The 14,751-nt window shown below is 33.2% G+C and overlaps 1 protein-coding gene across 1 annotated transcript; it reads right to left on the bottom strand.

Moving 5' to 3' along the window:
* Positions 1-1,275: 1,275 nt before the first annotated feature.
* Positions 1,276-14,220, bottom strand: LOC106077525 (uncharacterized). Its single transcript, XM_056014399.1, has 7 exons — positions 13,303-14,220; positions 13,002-13,051; positions 12,563-12,642; positions 10,912-10,962; positions 10,710-10,763; positions 7,676-7,706; positions 1,276-2,602 (listed from the first exon to the last, which is right to left on the bottom strand). The coding sequence occupies exons 1-7, from the start codon at positions 14,143-14,145 to the stop codon at positions 2,278-2,280; spliced, it is 1,434 nt and encodes a 477-aa protein (XP_055870374.1). The 5' UTR covers positions 14,146-14,220; the 3' UTR covers positions 1,276-2,277.
* Positions 14,221-14,751: the final 531 nt, after the last annotated feature.

Here is a 14,751-nt window from a genome sequence, read left to right as displayed (position 1 = left end):
AATCTGTTTAGATCCTCTTCCACTAAACTAGGCACTTTAAAGAGAATCTCCTTCCTGTAATGAAAGACTTGCTTCCTAGATTATTAAATGCAAAAGAGTTTTCAAAACTTGACCTCGCAAATGCCTATTGACATTTGCATCTCGATGAGCATCAAGATTTCTCACAACTTCTCACAGACACCTTTTGGACATTACACGTGCAGAGGACTACAAAACATCTAAATCCTGCTCTTGAGGGTCTTGTTGCTGTGATTAGTATAGCTGACGATGGCATAAATTATGGTTTTGGTGACACATTGGAAACTGCTTCCCGTGACAAGAATATTGCAGCATTATTTGAAAGATTCATGGGAAGCGTGGTCGAGGGGCCAAGTGCGCTTGAACCTAGAAGGGGGCTCGAGGTTTGACACCCGACTCGGGCAAAGTTGTGTTTACTGAGCGCCTAAAGGCAGCACGGAAAACCAACTTTTAGATACCCCCTCCCCACCACTGGTCCACAAATGAGATTGGACTAAAAGCGCTCTGAGCATGCTATAAACATGAAAGTAGCGCTATATAAAAGCTATAATAATAATTCGCTCTGTTGAAATAAAACTAATTAAAGAAAACGCTGAGATGAAATTGATAGAAATGACATTGTTGGGACAGCTAATTTCAAGTGATGGTTTAATGATTGATCCTGTAAAGTAGAAGGATATTAAAGAAATTAACAAACCAACAAACTTCGAGGACGTTCGGCGCTTTCGTTTGTTTGTAAACTATCTTGTTAAATTTCTACCCAGACTGTCAGACGTCAATGAACCAATACCTGTGAATTTATTTTTCTTATGGAAGAGGAGCATTTGGATCAATGTCTTAGTCTTTAAGTCTGAGTAATTTATCCATTGTTATTTAAGAAATTCAGCACTAATCCAGACATATAATCATGTGGTGTAAATTGTAATGAAATATCTCTACTAGAATACCAGTATCATGGCTTTATTCAACAAGATTACAATAGACAGTGAACGAACACAAACACGTCTCACATGACATTGCTAAAGTACTATAAACACACACTCATTGTACTCGAACTTCTTATACGCTGGACACATGCAAAAAGTATACAATTCAGTTACACAACAATCATTTTAAATCAAAATAACAGACTATGTAAAAATCATTTATTTTATGATTGAAACATATTAGGAGGTTAGTAGCCATATATTAAATACAATTGTATGAAAAACACTCAGAAAAGGAAATGAAGCATAGAAAACATGGTAAATTGAGTTTACAGAACTTTAAATGATGGCATATTTTATTAACATAATACTTACATTGGATACACCAGACATTATTTTTGTTTTTCTTTTCATTTCATATATATATGTATATATATACTTGTTAATCAAAATCAATACGATAGACAGACTATTGGATAGTAGGTACAAAAGACAAAACAATTCATTGATTCGTGTAGTTGTACTATGTTTGAAACTCTCTTGGCCAGTGTTGCATATTTTTTCTTGTTTTTCAGTGTTACAATTTATAACTTTAATGTTTTAATGGGAATTAAACCAAAGCGAATACTTGGCCAAATGAATAGATGATACAAATCGGCGTCAAAAAAGGGTTAAAGTCAATGTTTCTTAGAATATAAAAAGCTATCTTAAGGTTAAAAATGGAGCTCCCATATTTAATAAATAATGGTTAACAAATAAAGATAAAGTGCTGAAAAGTGCTGTCAGGAGATAGATAATCAGTAGCCTGATTATAAGTATTCTAATCGTTTTCATCATCTCAAAAGATTTTCACAACTTCCACCACAATATGCACAGAAGAATATTGTAGTAAATCTTTGGCAGGCAACTCACCAAAGTTCTAAAGTAAATAGTTAAGTGTGTTAAAAGTGTGTTTATTCATCAGGACAGGCATATAACAGGCTTCTACATTCCAAGAGATTTGTTCCTAATTCCATTATTTTATTCCCCAGCAAACCTGAATGCAGACCAACGACAGCCTTCATCGCTTTGCTCCATGACCCTTTTACAGTCTTCAGTGAGGAAGAACGACTGCTCCTTGGTTCAGAACAGTTCCGACTCCTAATTTCTTGACACAGTCGTAAACAATGTTTTTTTTCTGTTCTTTCCTAGCGTTTTAACGTCATTGTCCAATATTTCGTTTGTACACAACACAAGCACTGGTGTAAGGCAGGGATACAACAATATTGACAGCTAATAACAACAATAAAGCAAATACAATATATATTAAATATTTTAAAAAATAATATCGACTTCACTTTTGGAGTATTAGTATTTTCCGACAAAAGTTTGACTTTGAGTTGGATCCTCCTAATCTTGAGAGCAATAATAATGTGGACTTATCTGTAATATTATATTCAGATATTTTTGTACCTCTTTGTAAGATATTACCACTATACATTAGGGATTGACACTCTTGAGGGATGCGCAGTTTGCCTTCTATCATTCTTATCAAACTGTCAACCAAGAAATTTTCAGTCACATAAAATGAATAAGATTTTTGGTCGTCATTATTCAATATGGTGACCTCAAAAGAACTGGAGGAATGTTGAATTGCTTCTTTGTCCCATTTTAATGGTCTGTAATCGTACAACAAAATAGCAAATTATCTAACATATAGTTTACATATCTATCTATCTATCTATCTATCTATCTATCTATCTATCTATCTATCTATCTATCTATCTATCTATCTATCTATCTATCTATCTATCTATCTATCTATCTATCTATATATATATATATATATATATATATATATATATATGAATGCAAATTGGTCATTATCACTTTTCATTAACCTGCCTATGTGGGAAAAGACCGTCAATTTCGTGATTTGACAACTTAATTTGCGTTATGGATGGTGATGATAGGCCGTATTTGGCGGAAAATTTCATGAGGACATGTAGTGTGTTTTCTGTTTCAATACTAAACGATAATTACATAATATATTAACTAATCTGCGAAATTCCTTAATTATAGAAAATGATCCATTCCTTTTTCGGATTATATTGCATTTTTTAAAGTCTGCATTGACATGTTTAGGGTTTGGCAATTTTATTGGGTGTCGGCTTGGTCGATGGGCAGTGATTGTGAATACGCGACGGCATAAAATATGCATAAGAACTTAATTTTCCATAATTTTATTAGTTAATATTCTTAAAACTATGCCTTTTTCTCGTTGCACACTGACATTCAAGTTTAACGCAGAAGGTGCGTTGTAGCCCGTGCAATATTAGAGACTAGACTTGGAAAGAATGTTGACATTAGAAAGAAGACAACGGTTTCAAGAGGCTTCAGAAGGAGGACAGTTGTGATCTATGTTTGTGATGTCCTGTAAATAAACACTCATCCTTGTTGAGTTGCCTTATTGAAAGGTTTGGCGATATATTGACATTTTAAAATATAACAACAACAAAAATACACAAAACATTAAAAAAACAATAATGCACTTAAAAAACAAACATGGACATAGAACTACACTAATTCATGGGATGTAGGAAGTTTATCGAAAACCAATCTCACTGTAAAATAGAGTGTCTTCATATTCTGACTCTATTTTTGTCAGAAAATTCTTAAATTTTGGTTCATCGCTTGAAATGCTAGAAAAATGTACAGTGCCAAACAAATAATCACGACGTCCCGATTCATCACCTTGCAACTGAGGTTTCCTTTGACTTGACCATTTTTCTAACTCTTGCTGCCAGTTCGCTATGACATTTAGCCATACTTCTGGCAGTATCTGTATTCAATGCAACACATTTCTTGCAAAGGAGAGAATCATTTTTCATCATGTCTGAAACTTCTAAGAACAGGTATTTGCCATCTCATCTTAGCAGCTATTCTGTGATTTTAAAATTGCTTTTCGTTCTAAGAGTTCTAAGAGTTAAGCGGTGTATCTGATACGTTGGCGGCAATAAAATAATTTTCTAAATCTGCTAATCTATGTCTTAGTTTTAAATTTAGATTTCTAATTGTCAAGTAAAAAAAAGTGTGGCGGCTTCAACTGCATTCTTATGTTCATGGCATATCTATTCCATCATTAATCGTATTCCCCCATTTTAACCATTCGTCATCGTAAAAGGCTTTACTACTTAAAATGTGATTAATTCTGTATTATGCCTTTACATCTGACTCATTTTCTTGTTGGTAAATGTTCTCGTTTATCCTCTAACTGTTTTCTTCCCTGCTCAAATTAAAATAGCCACCATATTTGTTAATATTTTTGATTTCATAATGCTATTTTAAGTACGCTACAAAAAAAAAAAAGACTCAAACAGCTATATTGAAATAAAAAATATTGGCTTTTTTTATAATCCTTAAATGATTTTTTATGAAGTAAAGATCTGTCCATCCAAAATGATGCAGATCAGATGCACGCAAGATGCACACAAGATGTCAGGGACACGGCCAATAATGTAGATAATTACGTAGTTTGATAAAAAATTTCAGGCTGAAAATGCACTAATAAAACCAACATCGTATAAAGAATTAGAAAATATATTTTCCATGACACAAGAGAAGATTTTACAAGCGGAAAATATTCATTTGTAATGCTCAATTTATTCGAAAGTACATTAATGTAATTTCTGTCTATAAAAGTGCCTAGGTTGGTGCAATATTATTATTATTATTATTCTAACGCCCTACTATTACTTTTGTGGCGTTTTTTTTTGTCTATCTTGTTTAAATTGGAAAAAAAAAACATTTATGTAAAACTGAGTTCATTTTGGAAAAAGTCAGAAACATTGTCAATAATAAGTTACGCAGTTAGTTTTCAATTTCAAGTGACAAAAAAGACCTCTGATCTTTCTTTTGAAATGAGACAAAAGAAAAAAAAAATGACATTCTTTGATCATGGGCGGATTCGCTATGAGCCGCATCTAAGTTTGTGTGATATAACAAACTCTCTTGTAATATTTTAGATGTTATGTTATTGAACTACTTACAACCAACAGGAAGAGAAAGCTTCTTTCCATTGATCCATGCAAAAATCATATGTTGGACTGTTTGGAGTTGGTACGTAAGGTATTTTCAAATTGTAAAGTATAACAAAAAAATATGGACTATTTATTATATAAATTGTGTTCATTTTAATTTAAATTAGTTAGATTGTTTTATTTACCATTCTTTTTCGTGTAGAACTTTAACATGAATAATTCTTTTAAAATATGTCAAAGCAGAGTAACGTTTGCGTGGAAAGCGCTTTGAAATGTCATGGTGCTGAAGTTGGAATTCATAGTTTTTTTTTATGGGTTGCCTTCCAATATTAACAAGCTCCTTCTGCCAGAAGCTTACTATTTGCAGAACAAGTTACTTGCGTTTGCACCTTTTTCTTTCTTTTTGGTCAGTTAAATATAACCCTCCACAATTTCAAAATCACGTGAAGGCCTGAAGTTTGACTTTTTGTCAGTCTGTTTAAGACACATGTCTTGGTAGGTTTAAATAAATAATGTATTTATTACATCTTTAGTCAAGACAACCTAAAAGATTTACGAATGCTTAAGCCGATGTTAACGATTCAATAGCGCGTTAATAAACAAGGTTACAAAGACAGTTTGTGTGGAAACACAAACTTAAAATCGGCCCCCTAAGTGGTCAAACCAAGGAAGGCTTCAATATTTTCAGAAAGAACATCCAAATGAAATTATATCAAAGACAAATGAGAAATAAGAATGGAGAAAGAAGGTTGACAGATCTTGTGTAGTGCCCCAATGGTGCTGCAGATCAAAGGATAGGTGCAAGTGAATGCAAAGTTAGATGTGAACCTGGCCTAATTAGTTCCCCCTTCAGACCTTGTGGTCTATAGGGCAGATGATGTAAAGTTCATCAGTTTTTGTGGCCTACGGTTAACGAGGATGTCATGTAGCCAGCACAACGACCAACCGTCTTTACTTTTCCCCAACTAATGTCAGGTACCCATTAGAGCTGGGTAGACTCAGAGGCGCCCAAGGATTCCGAGTTGAAAATCCCAGTCTTCACCAGGATTCGAACCCGGGACCCTCGGTTCGGAAGCTAAGTGCTTTACCGAGCCTCTCCTGGTCTTTACTTGATGTAATTGTTTTGAAAATGCTTAATCTTTAATTTGAATTTGCAATAGATGTATACTTAAAAAATGTTCAAGAAAATGGAGTTTATAAGATTATTATTCGTTCTAAATTAGGTTTAACTTAAAATGCGTACTAATTAGCTTTTTATCTTTAAAAAACTGCTTGCATAACTGATTTTAAAAATTAGATTTTTCGCTTTCAGGAAAAAAAAGTAGTTGTTGCATCAGAACTTTGAATGGTCTAAAATATTGTGATGTCGGATTTTAAATATCTTTTCTAGTTTACGAGATCTAAACGAGACGGACGGACAGACGGACAGACATTTCGCACAAAACTAATAGCGTTTTTTCCCCTTTAGGGGGCCGCTAAAAAAATCATCTCACTACTCCATGTAGTATATCAATTAATGTTTAACAATTAATGGGGTTTTACTCATTATCTGTAAACGTACTGTATTAATAGTTTTATCTTCTTATCTTATAAAGACGTTACTTCAAAAAGGAAGATAAATACGTCCTACAAATTTCATGTGTCGATACAGTTATACATATATAATAGTGACTTAAAATTCTGCTTATTCGTTGTCGTTTTTTTTTTTGGGGGGTAGTGGCTGATTCAGGCAACCCATTCCATTTTCTAATTATACTAGGGAAGAAGGAGCAATTAGACGAATTGGTCCTAGATTATGGAATAAGAAATGTGTCTCAATCTTTTGGGTCTTCCTGATCATATGACATATGCATTTGTAAATGAAAATCAAGATTTACTTTTATTCCTAAATTTAGTGTTTTTAATAATGGTTTAGGTCTAATTAAATGTGATATTCTTTTGTTATAAATCTATCAGCTATTATTTTTTGTTTGTTCTAGATTTAGTTTCTTTATTATTTTTGAGTTTAGATTTCCAAAACAGACTTTGTATATTGTAATAATAGCGTATACGTAGAAAGTGTTTAAGTGTTGCTGTTTTTTTTTTGTCGTGAGTTCAAGTAAGCACCATAGGTGATAATAGTCTAATTCAGCGAAAACAGCTTTGTCGTTAAAGAACTCAACTATTTATTCCAAAAGAAAGGCGAAGTGCAACGTTGCTTGACCTAAAACACGTCTTATCCTTAGCAATACTTAAGTCAGTGGTTCTCAAACTTTTAAGGTCGTCGACCCCTTTTAGAATCCCCCACTCTGCCGCGACCCCCTAACACACACACAATAGAACAGACAAAATGCAATCCATATTTTCGATGATCTTGGGCAACCCCTGGCAAATTATCAATCGACCCCCAAAGGGGTCGCGACCCACAGGTTTTTGTTTCGTTAATCTGTTTTTTTTTTCGTTTTTTTTAACGGTGACGTCACTACTTCTCTTAAGTACTTTGTGGAAACTATTATCAATATTCCTAGGATTGTAAACCTCTTTTATACGCTCTTCTTATACGCTATTTCTAGTGCTCAAAAAGGGTCATCTATAAAAAAAAATACCACTGATGTGCACGAAATCAATGTAATATAATTAGTGTAAATGAAAAATAAAATGTTTATAGTGTGTTATCTATATTATTTTTATGTAAGTAATTCTTATGTCGCACAATTTGGCTTCAGTACATACCTCAAATTAGATGGTTCCAATTTTGATATAACTGAAGAAGAAAAATATTTAGGAACTGTTATTAAAACATAAACGAAAACATCAAATCAAAAATATAAATAACAAGACTATCATACAAACTCAGAGGCGGCCCCCATAGAATTCACCAATGGACCATGTATTTTCAAGCTATAATCTTGTTTTGATCGTTTAAAAGATAAAATTGTGAAAATCATTTGGCGTTATTTTTCACATAAAAGCAAACAGGACAACTCGTCGTCTTTGATAAAACTCTTCTGACTCTTCTGGAAAAAGAGAAGCGTTATCTAATTACCTAAGATCAGCATTGAAGCCTCCCAGACAGTAACAGTGTCACCTAGTGCGGTAGCTCAGGGTGTCACCTTCCCACATTAACTTTCTTGAAATATGTTCAAATAAACAGTATTGCTAGTTAATTATTTTTGTTGAACAAATACAGTGAGCTGATTATCTATTATTATTTATTCAATAATGTAAAATGTGTGTCGATTCTATTAAAAAATGCCACTGTATATTTAATTAAAAATTAACATCACCTGAGCAGGTTTACTTTGTTTTACTTTAAGAATTGAAATGGTTTAACTTTGTGATGTGTGATTTTAAACCTAAACTCTCATCTATACTTATCTAGGCATATTTGGGCATACATCTATAGATTTTTTTTTATTATTATATTTTCCAATGTGTCTGCTTTTTGCAAACGTATAATTTTTCCAACTTGGTTTTAACCACTAAATGGTGTCACCAGGTGCGGACGAACCCTTTGCAACCCCTAGTGATGCCATTGCTTCCAGATATGTACCTCTCCCTAACAATTTCGATTAATGTATTCCATAAGACGTTCAATAAACCCAGAACTAAATCCGCACAACTAAGGAGTTTCCCTTGCGAACAGCATAGTGAACTATTACCCACTGTAGGCCTACTAATCCTGATCATAATCTCTCTATCTCGCCATTTATTCAACGGTCCCTTGAGCAACGGTGCATGGATTTGTGACAGGTTTGTGGGGACTCTTTTACAACTCCGCGCCGTGCAATAGGTGGACTCTCGTCTACCCGTGGGAATCCCCACGTGAGTCTTATGTTGCTACCCATTTAGCATAACCACTTCCTCTAATGGTCGTTTCCACACGAGCGCCACGATGAGGCAGAGTAGCTTAGCTCGCGGCTATCATCGTCGCCGGCAGGCGGCCGACTTGCTTATGAAGGTCACAGCGCTCGCCTTCGTAGGCCAGAGCCTGCTCGGGGCGGGAGAATGCTGTTCTTTCAAGAACAGGTCCCTTATGCGTCCCCTCGCAGACTAGATCTAGAATCTAGACTAGACCTAAACTAGGATTTGTAGTCTTCCAGTGACTCATTTGGGCGCATCCATTGCCTTTCGAGACAAAAGGAGCCATATTATTATTACTGTGCTGTTCGCATCAGTTTTCTTCTTAAAATGATACTACTGTCTACATAATAAATACATTTACACCCCTAAGCTGTAAGATGATAAGCTTTTTCCTTTATAATTTACAGATGTACATATTGTTCAAATTGTTTAATTTATTTTAATTCTAAATCTAGATTTACCTCTTGCTTCCATTTTGTCTAATTTAGATGATGTCCGATTTTCATTTTCATTTATAATTTCTGAGAACTAAACGGGACGACGGACGGACAGACCACACAAAACTTAAAACGTCTATTCCCCTTTCAGGAGCAACTAATAAAATGTAATAAAATACATAAATGTTAAGGCTTCCGCGCGGTGTTGATTCTTGGAAATATATCTAGTGTACATCTACGTCTGACTGGAAGTAACAATCAAAATATGTAGTCGACGCTGATGTTGTTCTACAAATTTATTTAATAATCAAGAAGGGAATCGTCCGATGTCAGCTATATCCGTAAATCCTTATATCTATTCTACTGCTCTATAAGAAGCGTCTTCTGTGTAGCGTCACTTAGAGCGTTCTTGTTTTTTAACCAACTTTACGTCATCGTCGCTAAGTAAAACTTTCCCCTTATTCCCGAAACAAATAACTAAATCCTAATAATGTCATAACAATGAAAAAGCAAATTTTTTTTCTAATCTTTTTTTTATTAATCATTGTCCAAAAGATTAAAATGTTATAACTCGTTATTAGCGGCCCCTCAAAAAGGGAATAGACGCTTTTAGTTTTGTGTGGTCTGTCCGTCCGTCCTTCCCCCCTTCGGTCGTTCCCTCTTTGATATAGAAAATCCAGCATCATGATATTTTAGACATTTCAAAGTTCTGATGCAACGACTAAATTTTTCTTTTGATAAAAAAAAAAATAACTATGCAAGCATTTTTTTCATAAAAATACACTATTTGTACAACTATTCACTATTTATAGTAACAAACACGCAAGGCTATTTAATAACGGAGATGACAATTTACCATATTTTTGTTTCAGCAAACGGTTTAAGATATGTTGTCATTAAAAACAAAATAATTTTTATATTATAAACTACTAGATTTACAAAAAAAATTTTACTTTCTTATTTTTTAAAGAGAAAAAATCTATTTAGTATGCATATAAGTGGAACATCATTTAAAACCAACAATTATAAGTAGTTTTTCTTAATATAGCTTTAACTACTACTGTCCACAACCCTACCTAAATGCATAATTAAATTTTTTTTTCGGAAATTGTTAATATCTTTGCTTGAGGGTTAGAATAAGAGATTGACCGTTTTACAAAACAATTATATCAATTAGGTAATCATTATATGACATAACCTTTACCTTCACTGAACTTACACCTATCCCTTGGTATGCTGGGCCGATGTAGCACCTTCTGTAAACCTTTTTTTTTTCTCTATTCTTTTCTGTCATTCTGATATTCTTTCTGGAAGTATTGAATCTTGTATTTTTAGCTGCCTGTGTGGACCACTTAGCGGGCCGATTTTGAGTTTATGTTTTCACACAAACTGTCTTTCTTACCTTTTTTTTTTCTTATATATGTTACATAAACAATTTTTAAAAATTCCTTCCCATTTACGCTCACCTTCAGGAGCTATTTTCTGTACTGCATCATATTGACAAACACGACCAATCTCATCTGCATAAGCATAAAATTATAAATTACATTTATTACATTACTATACACAGGGTAAATTTGCAAAAAATGAAAATGCTGTAGAGTATCTATTTATATATTTACAGAAGAGACAGAGAGATTAAGAGATTAATTAAAATGAAAAACCAACCCAATTTGTTCTTAAGAATCTGGTTTTCCTCGTAAAGCTCTTTTTCATAACCTATGTATAAAAAGGAAAGAAAAAAAGAAAGCTCTTCCTAAATAATTATTAATAATATATATATATATATATATATATATATATATATATATATATATATATATATATATATATATATATATATATATAGAGAGAGAGAGAGAGAGAGAGAGAGAGAGAGAGATAGATAGATAGATAGATAGATAGATAGATAGATAGATAGATAAATAGATGGATGGATGGATGGATGGATAGTTAGATAGATAGATAGATAGATAGATAGATAGATAGAAAGATAGATAGATAGATAGATAGATAGATAGATAGATAGATAGATAGATAGATAGATAGATAGATAGATAGATAGATAGATGTGTTGTCGGAGTAACAGAGATGCCTCACAAAACCGCTTCTTTAGAATACTAACGCGATGTTTTTAAGTCTCTTAGGAAAAAATGCGCGACTTTACTTTGTTACTAGGTGCACGTTGTACACTATAAAGTAGAGATTGTACATCACTTGATGATTCTTACTAAAGCCATAATAATAAGGCTTGTCTTCGAGTCCGAATATAAGTGAGGAATGCAGTATTTCCCGTGGCTGCGCAGCTCCAGCTGTGACCTACATATCATGGGCAAGCATAACCATTGTCCGCAGGTGGTCGATTTAGATTTTCTTTTCGCCGTCTGCGTTTGTCCTCGGCAGCAGATTTTCTTTTGGTCTCAAATGTGTATCCCGCGGCCTTCGTGAGTGACCTCCAGCTGTCTCGTTCGGAGGCCGCATACAACCAGGTGCTCTTCTATGTCAGCCAAGAAAAGTTGAGGCCTAAGCTGGTCTTTGAAGCGTTTCTGTGGGGTGCCTCTGTTAAGTCGACCACCTTTTAGCTCACCAAAAAAAAAGACTGCCTTCGGCATACGTTCGTCTCCCATACGGGATACGTGCCCTACCCAGTGCAATTGTCGGACCATAAGAAGTCCCTCTGTATTGTCCATACCGTCGTTGGCAAGGACAACGCTGTTTGTAGTGCGGTCCTGCTACCGTATGTCCATGATGGAGCGCAAGCATCTTTGGTGAAAGTACTCAAGAAGTCTTAGTTAGTTTTCTGTAAAGTATCTATGTCTCAGAGCCATAATGAATGTATTACTTGCAATATTAAACGTCAGAAAGTAATCATTTAAGAAGTTACACTGCCAAGACTTTCTTCCAAGCCTATAATAGCCCAATAGTTTTACGCGAAAGAAGCAATGTAAAACGTTAAGACGTGAGCTGTGGTTTTCTAAAGGCCTACTGTTGGGGGGACTTTCTATTCTAATCGACATGTACAATTACATTTAGAACTGACAGAACAAAAAAAGCAACTCTTCAGATTGATAGTCTTTACCCGATCGTTCATTTTCGTAATTAAAACAAAATTCCCAAAATGACTTTGGGTATATATCCTTCCTTAACAAATTATTCATCCGAGCGAGCGAGGCTCGGTCACCTGATATTATACATATATATATATATAAGCAACCAAACTTTTTTATAAGTATTAGATTGAAATTACAGTATTTCGTTTCAGAGACTTCAAAGACACAAAGTCAGACTCGATAGATTTAAAGATTCAAATTTGACTTACTATTTAGTAAATGTGTTTGAGTTTCGGCATCTTTCCGCTCTTGGACATGAGGTCTAGATCTACCTTTCCTAATTGGAATACTTAGATAAATTCATACATTTAAAATTCATGTTGAAAGTTCAAATATCGCAAGCTAAATTTTTTTTTGGATTGGGTACTATGAACTAGTTAGTTCTATGTTTCGTTCTATATCTACTTTAAAAAAAAACAAAAAAAAAAAACAAACAAAAAAATTTTAGAATCTAAAATAATACAAATGTTATCTAGTAATAGGCCTATTATTAAATAATTAGTATGTACTAGAAAGATGGGAATAATAGAATTGAATGAGAAAACATTTCTATTGGAGTTTTTACAAAACAAAAAAAAATCTTTATAGGTATGTCATATGTTAAATAATAATAAAGTAAAATAAAAATGTTTTATCTTATATACTTACTCGCATATTTCACTTCTGCTAATCGTAGAATCGCATTCAGAGCTGAGTGACTTGTAATACATATAAAAAAGGTAAGTTAGCTAATGCTCAAATTAATTTATCTGTGTAAAAATATGATTGGGTTTTAAATACAATACATTATTTACAAGATTCTAAATTTAAAAACGTGTAAGAGAGAAAGGAATAATCTATCGAGAATAATGAAATGAAAACGTTACTTTTTTTCTGACAAATAAAACAAATCTTAAAAACAAAATTAAAAAAAAATAAATATTTTCCATACAAAAAAATTCTAACATACCTCACATCCGGCTTCCCCGATATGTTGCGAATCAAATGTAAAAAGTGATTCATTTATGCTTTCTTCAGAATTAGAGGAATAACAAATTTTCGTTTTTGTGGAAGTGTTACTATGACTTAAATCCCTTTTAAATAGTTTCTCTGCTGTACAATTTACTTTCTGTAAAATTTCAAATATTGTTTGGTTTAAATTAAGGCACTGTTTTTCTATGGCCTCTAATCTTTCCCTGTTATCATACTGATGTTCTTGACACAAAAGCATTTCATTGTTTATGAACTCCAAATGGCTCTCTGTTTGTTGGGCATCATTAAAATACTTTGATAATTGAGAAACTAGATCTTTAATAGAATTTATTGAACCTTTCTCAATAGAATGTTTATTGTTACTAGGCTGTGATAATGTATATATCTTCCATTGAACTAGAAATTCATCACTTCCAATGAGTTCCTCTAGAAAACTGATTTGTACTGTTATATAATCTCTGTTCATCTTTTCCTTGTTAGACGTTATCTCTGAACTCCCAATTAGTAAATAGTCATTGTTCTTTGTGTTGTATAATGAAATGGAAAAGAAACCTTTAAAATCAGGATTTCTTTCTTCGAGGCAGCTGGTATCTAATCCTATTCTTATATAATCTTTATTTTGTTTTTCGATACAGCCTCTAAATTTGAAGATACTCGAATTAGGAATAGAGTAGCAAGGAGATACACTTGTGAAAGCATCATCTTTTAAAAGTTTGTAGTATTTCGTTTCATGATAAATGAAAGTAAGTGCTACATTGTCTTTGTCACAAAGAAGGTGTTCAAGAAAAGGCACATAGTCGTTAAGTACTGTTAAATCCATAGAGATTGTAAAGCTGAAGAAAAAATGCACATTAAATTTATATATGTTATAATTTAAACAATTGTAGTACTTTTTTGTATATCAGTGATTAGAATTCGGTTCCCAGTCATTTCATCCCTGGTCCTGTCATCCCCTGGTCATTTCATCTCATGGTCATTTATTCCCCTCGTCATTTTATCCGCTGGTCATTTCATCATCTAACCCATCAAATAGTAGTTGTACAAATTATGAAATTGACAGTATTAATTTTTTTTTTCATTTTGAAGACAAACAGTGGAACACAATAAATAAGAACAGAATATAATGTAATTAAAAATTAAACACATTTATAAATATAGAGCTAACGTAAAAAAATTGTTTTTGCATGTTAATTAAAATCAATGATATAAGCTATTTATAGTCGGTACAGAAGACAATCTATTGATGTATGTATGTATGTATGTATGTATGTATGTATGTATGTGCCGAATAGAAAAATCATAACCGTTTGACCAATTTAAAAAAACTTTGGCATAAATATTCCTTGGGTAATAACTGGGACCGTAGTGTATGTATTATAGCCCTAAAACAAACTTAAGATACTTTTAAAAAAGTTTACCGACTCTG

Source organism: Biomphalaria glabrata, chromosome 16 (assembly GCF_947242115.1).
Source record: "Biomphalaria glabrata chromosome 16, xgBioGlab47.1, whole genome shotgun sequence".
NCBI classification, from domain to species: domain Eukaryota; kingdom Metazoa; phylum Mollusca; class Gastropoda; family Planorbidae; genus Biomphalaria; species Biomphalaria glabrata.
Note: the sequence above shows the minus strand (reverse complement) of the source record. Positions and strands in the feature narration are given on the sequence as shown.

Bases quoted from the DNA above. Each gene is read 5' to 3' on its own strand.
- LOC106077525 (XM_056014399.1), bottom strand. From the start codon at position 14,145: ATGGATTTAACAGTACTTAACGACTATGTGCCTTTTCTTGAACACCTT. The intron at 13,052-13,302 runs GTATGTTAGAAT...ATGTATTACAAG, and splicing joins TCGGGGAAGCCGGATGTGAG to TCACTCAGCTCTGAATGCGA. The intron at 10,764-10,911 runs GTTGGTTTTTCA...ATGCTTATGCAG, and splicing joins GATTCTTAAGAACAAATTGG to ATGAGATTGGTCGTGTTTGT.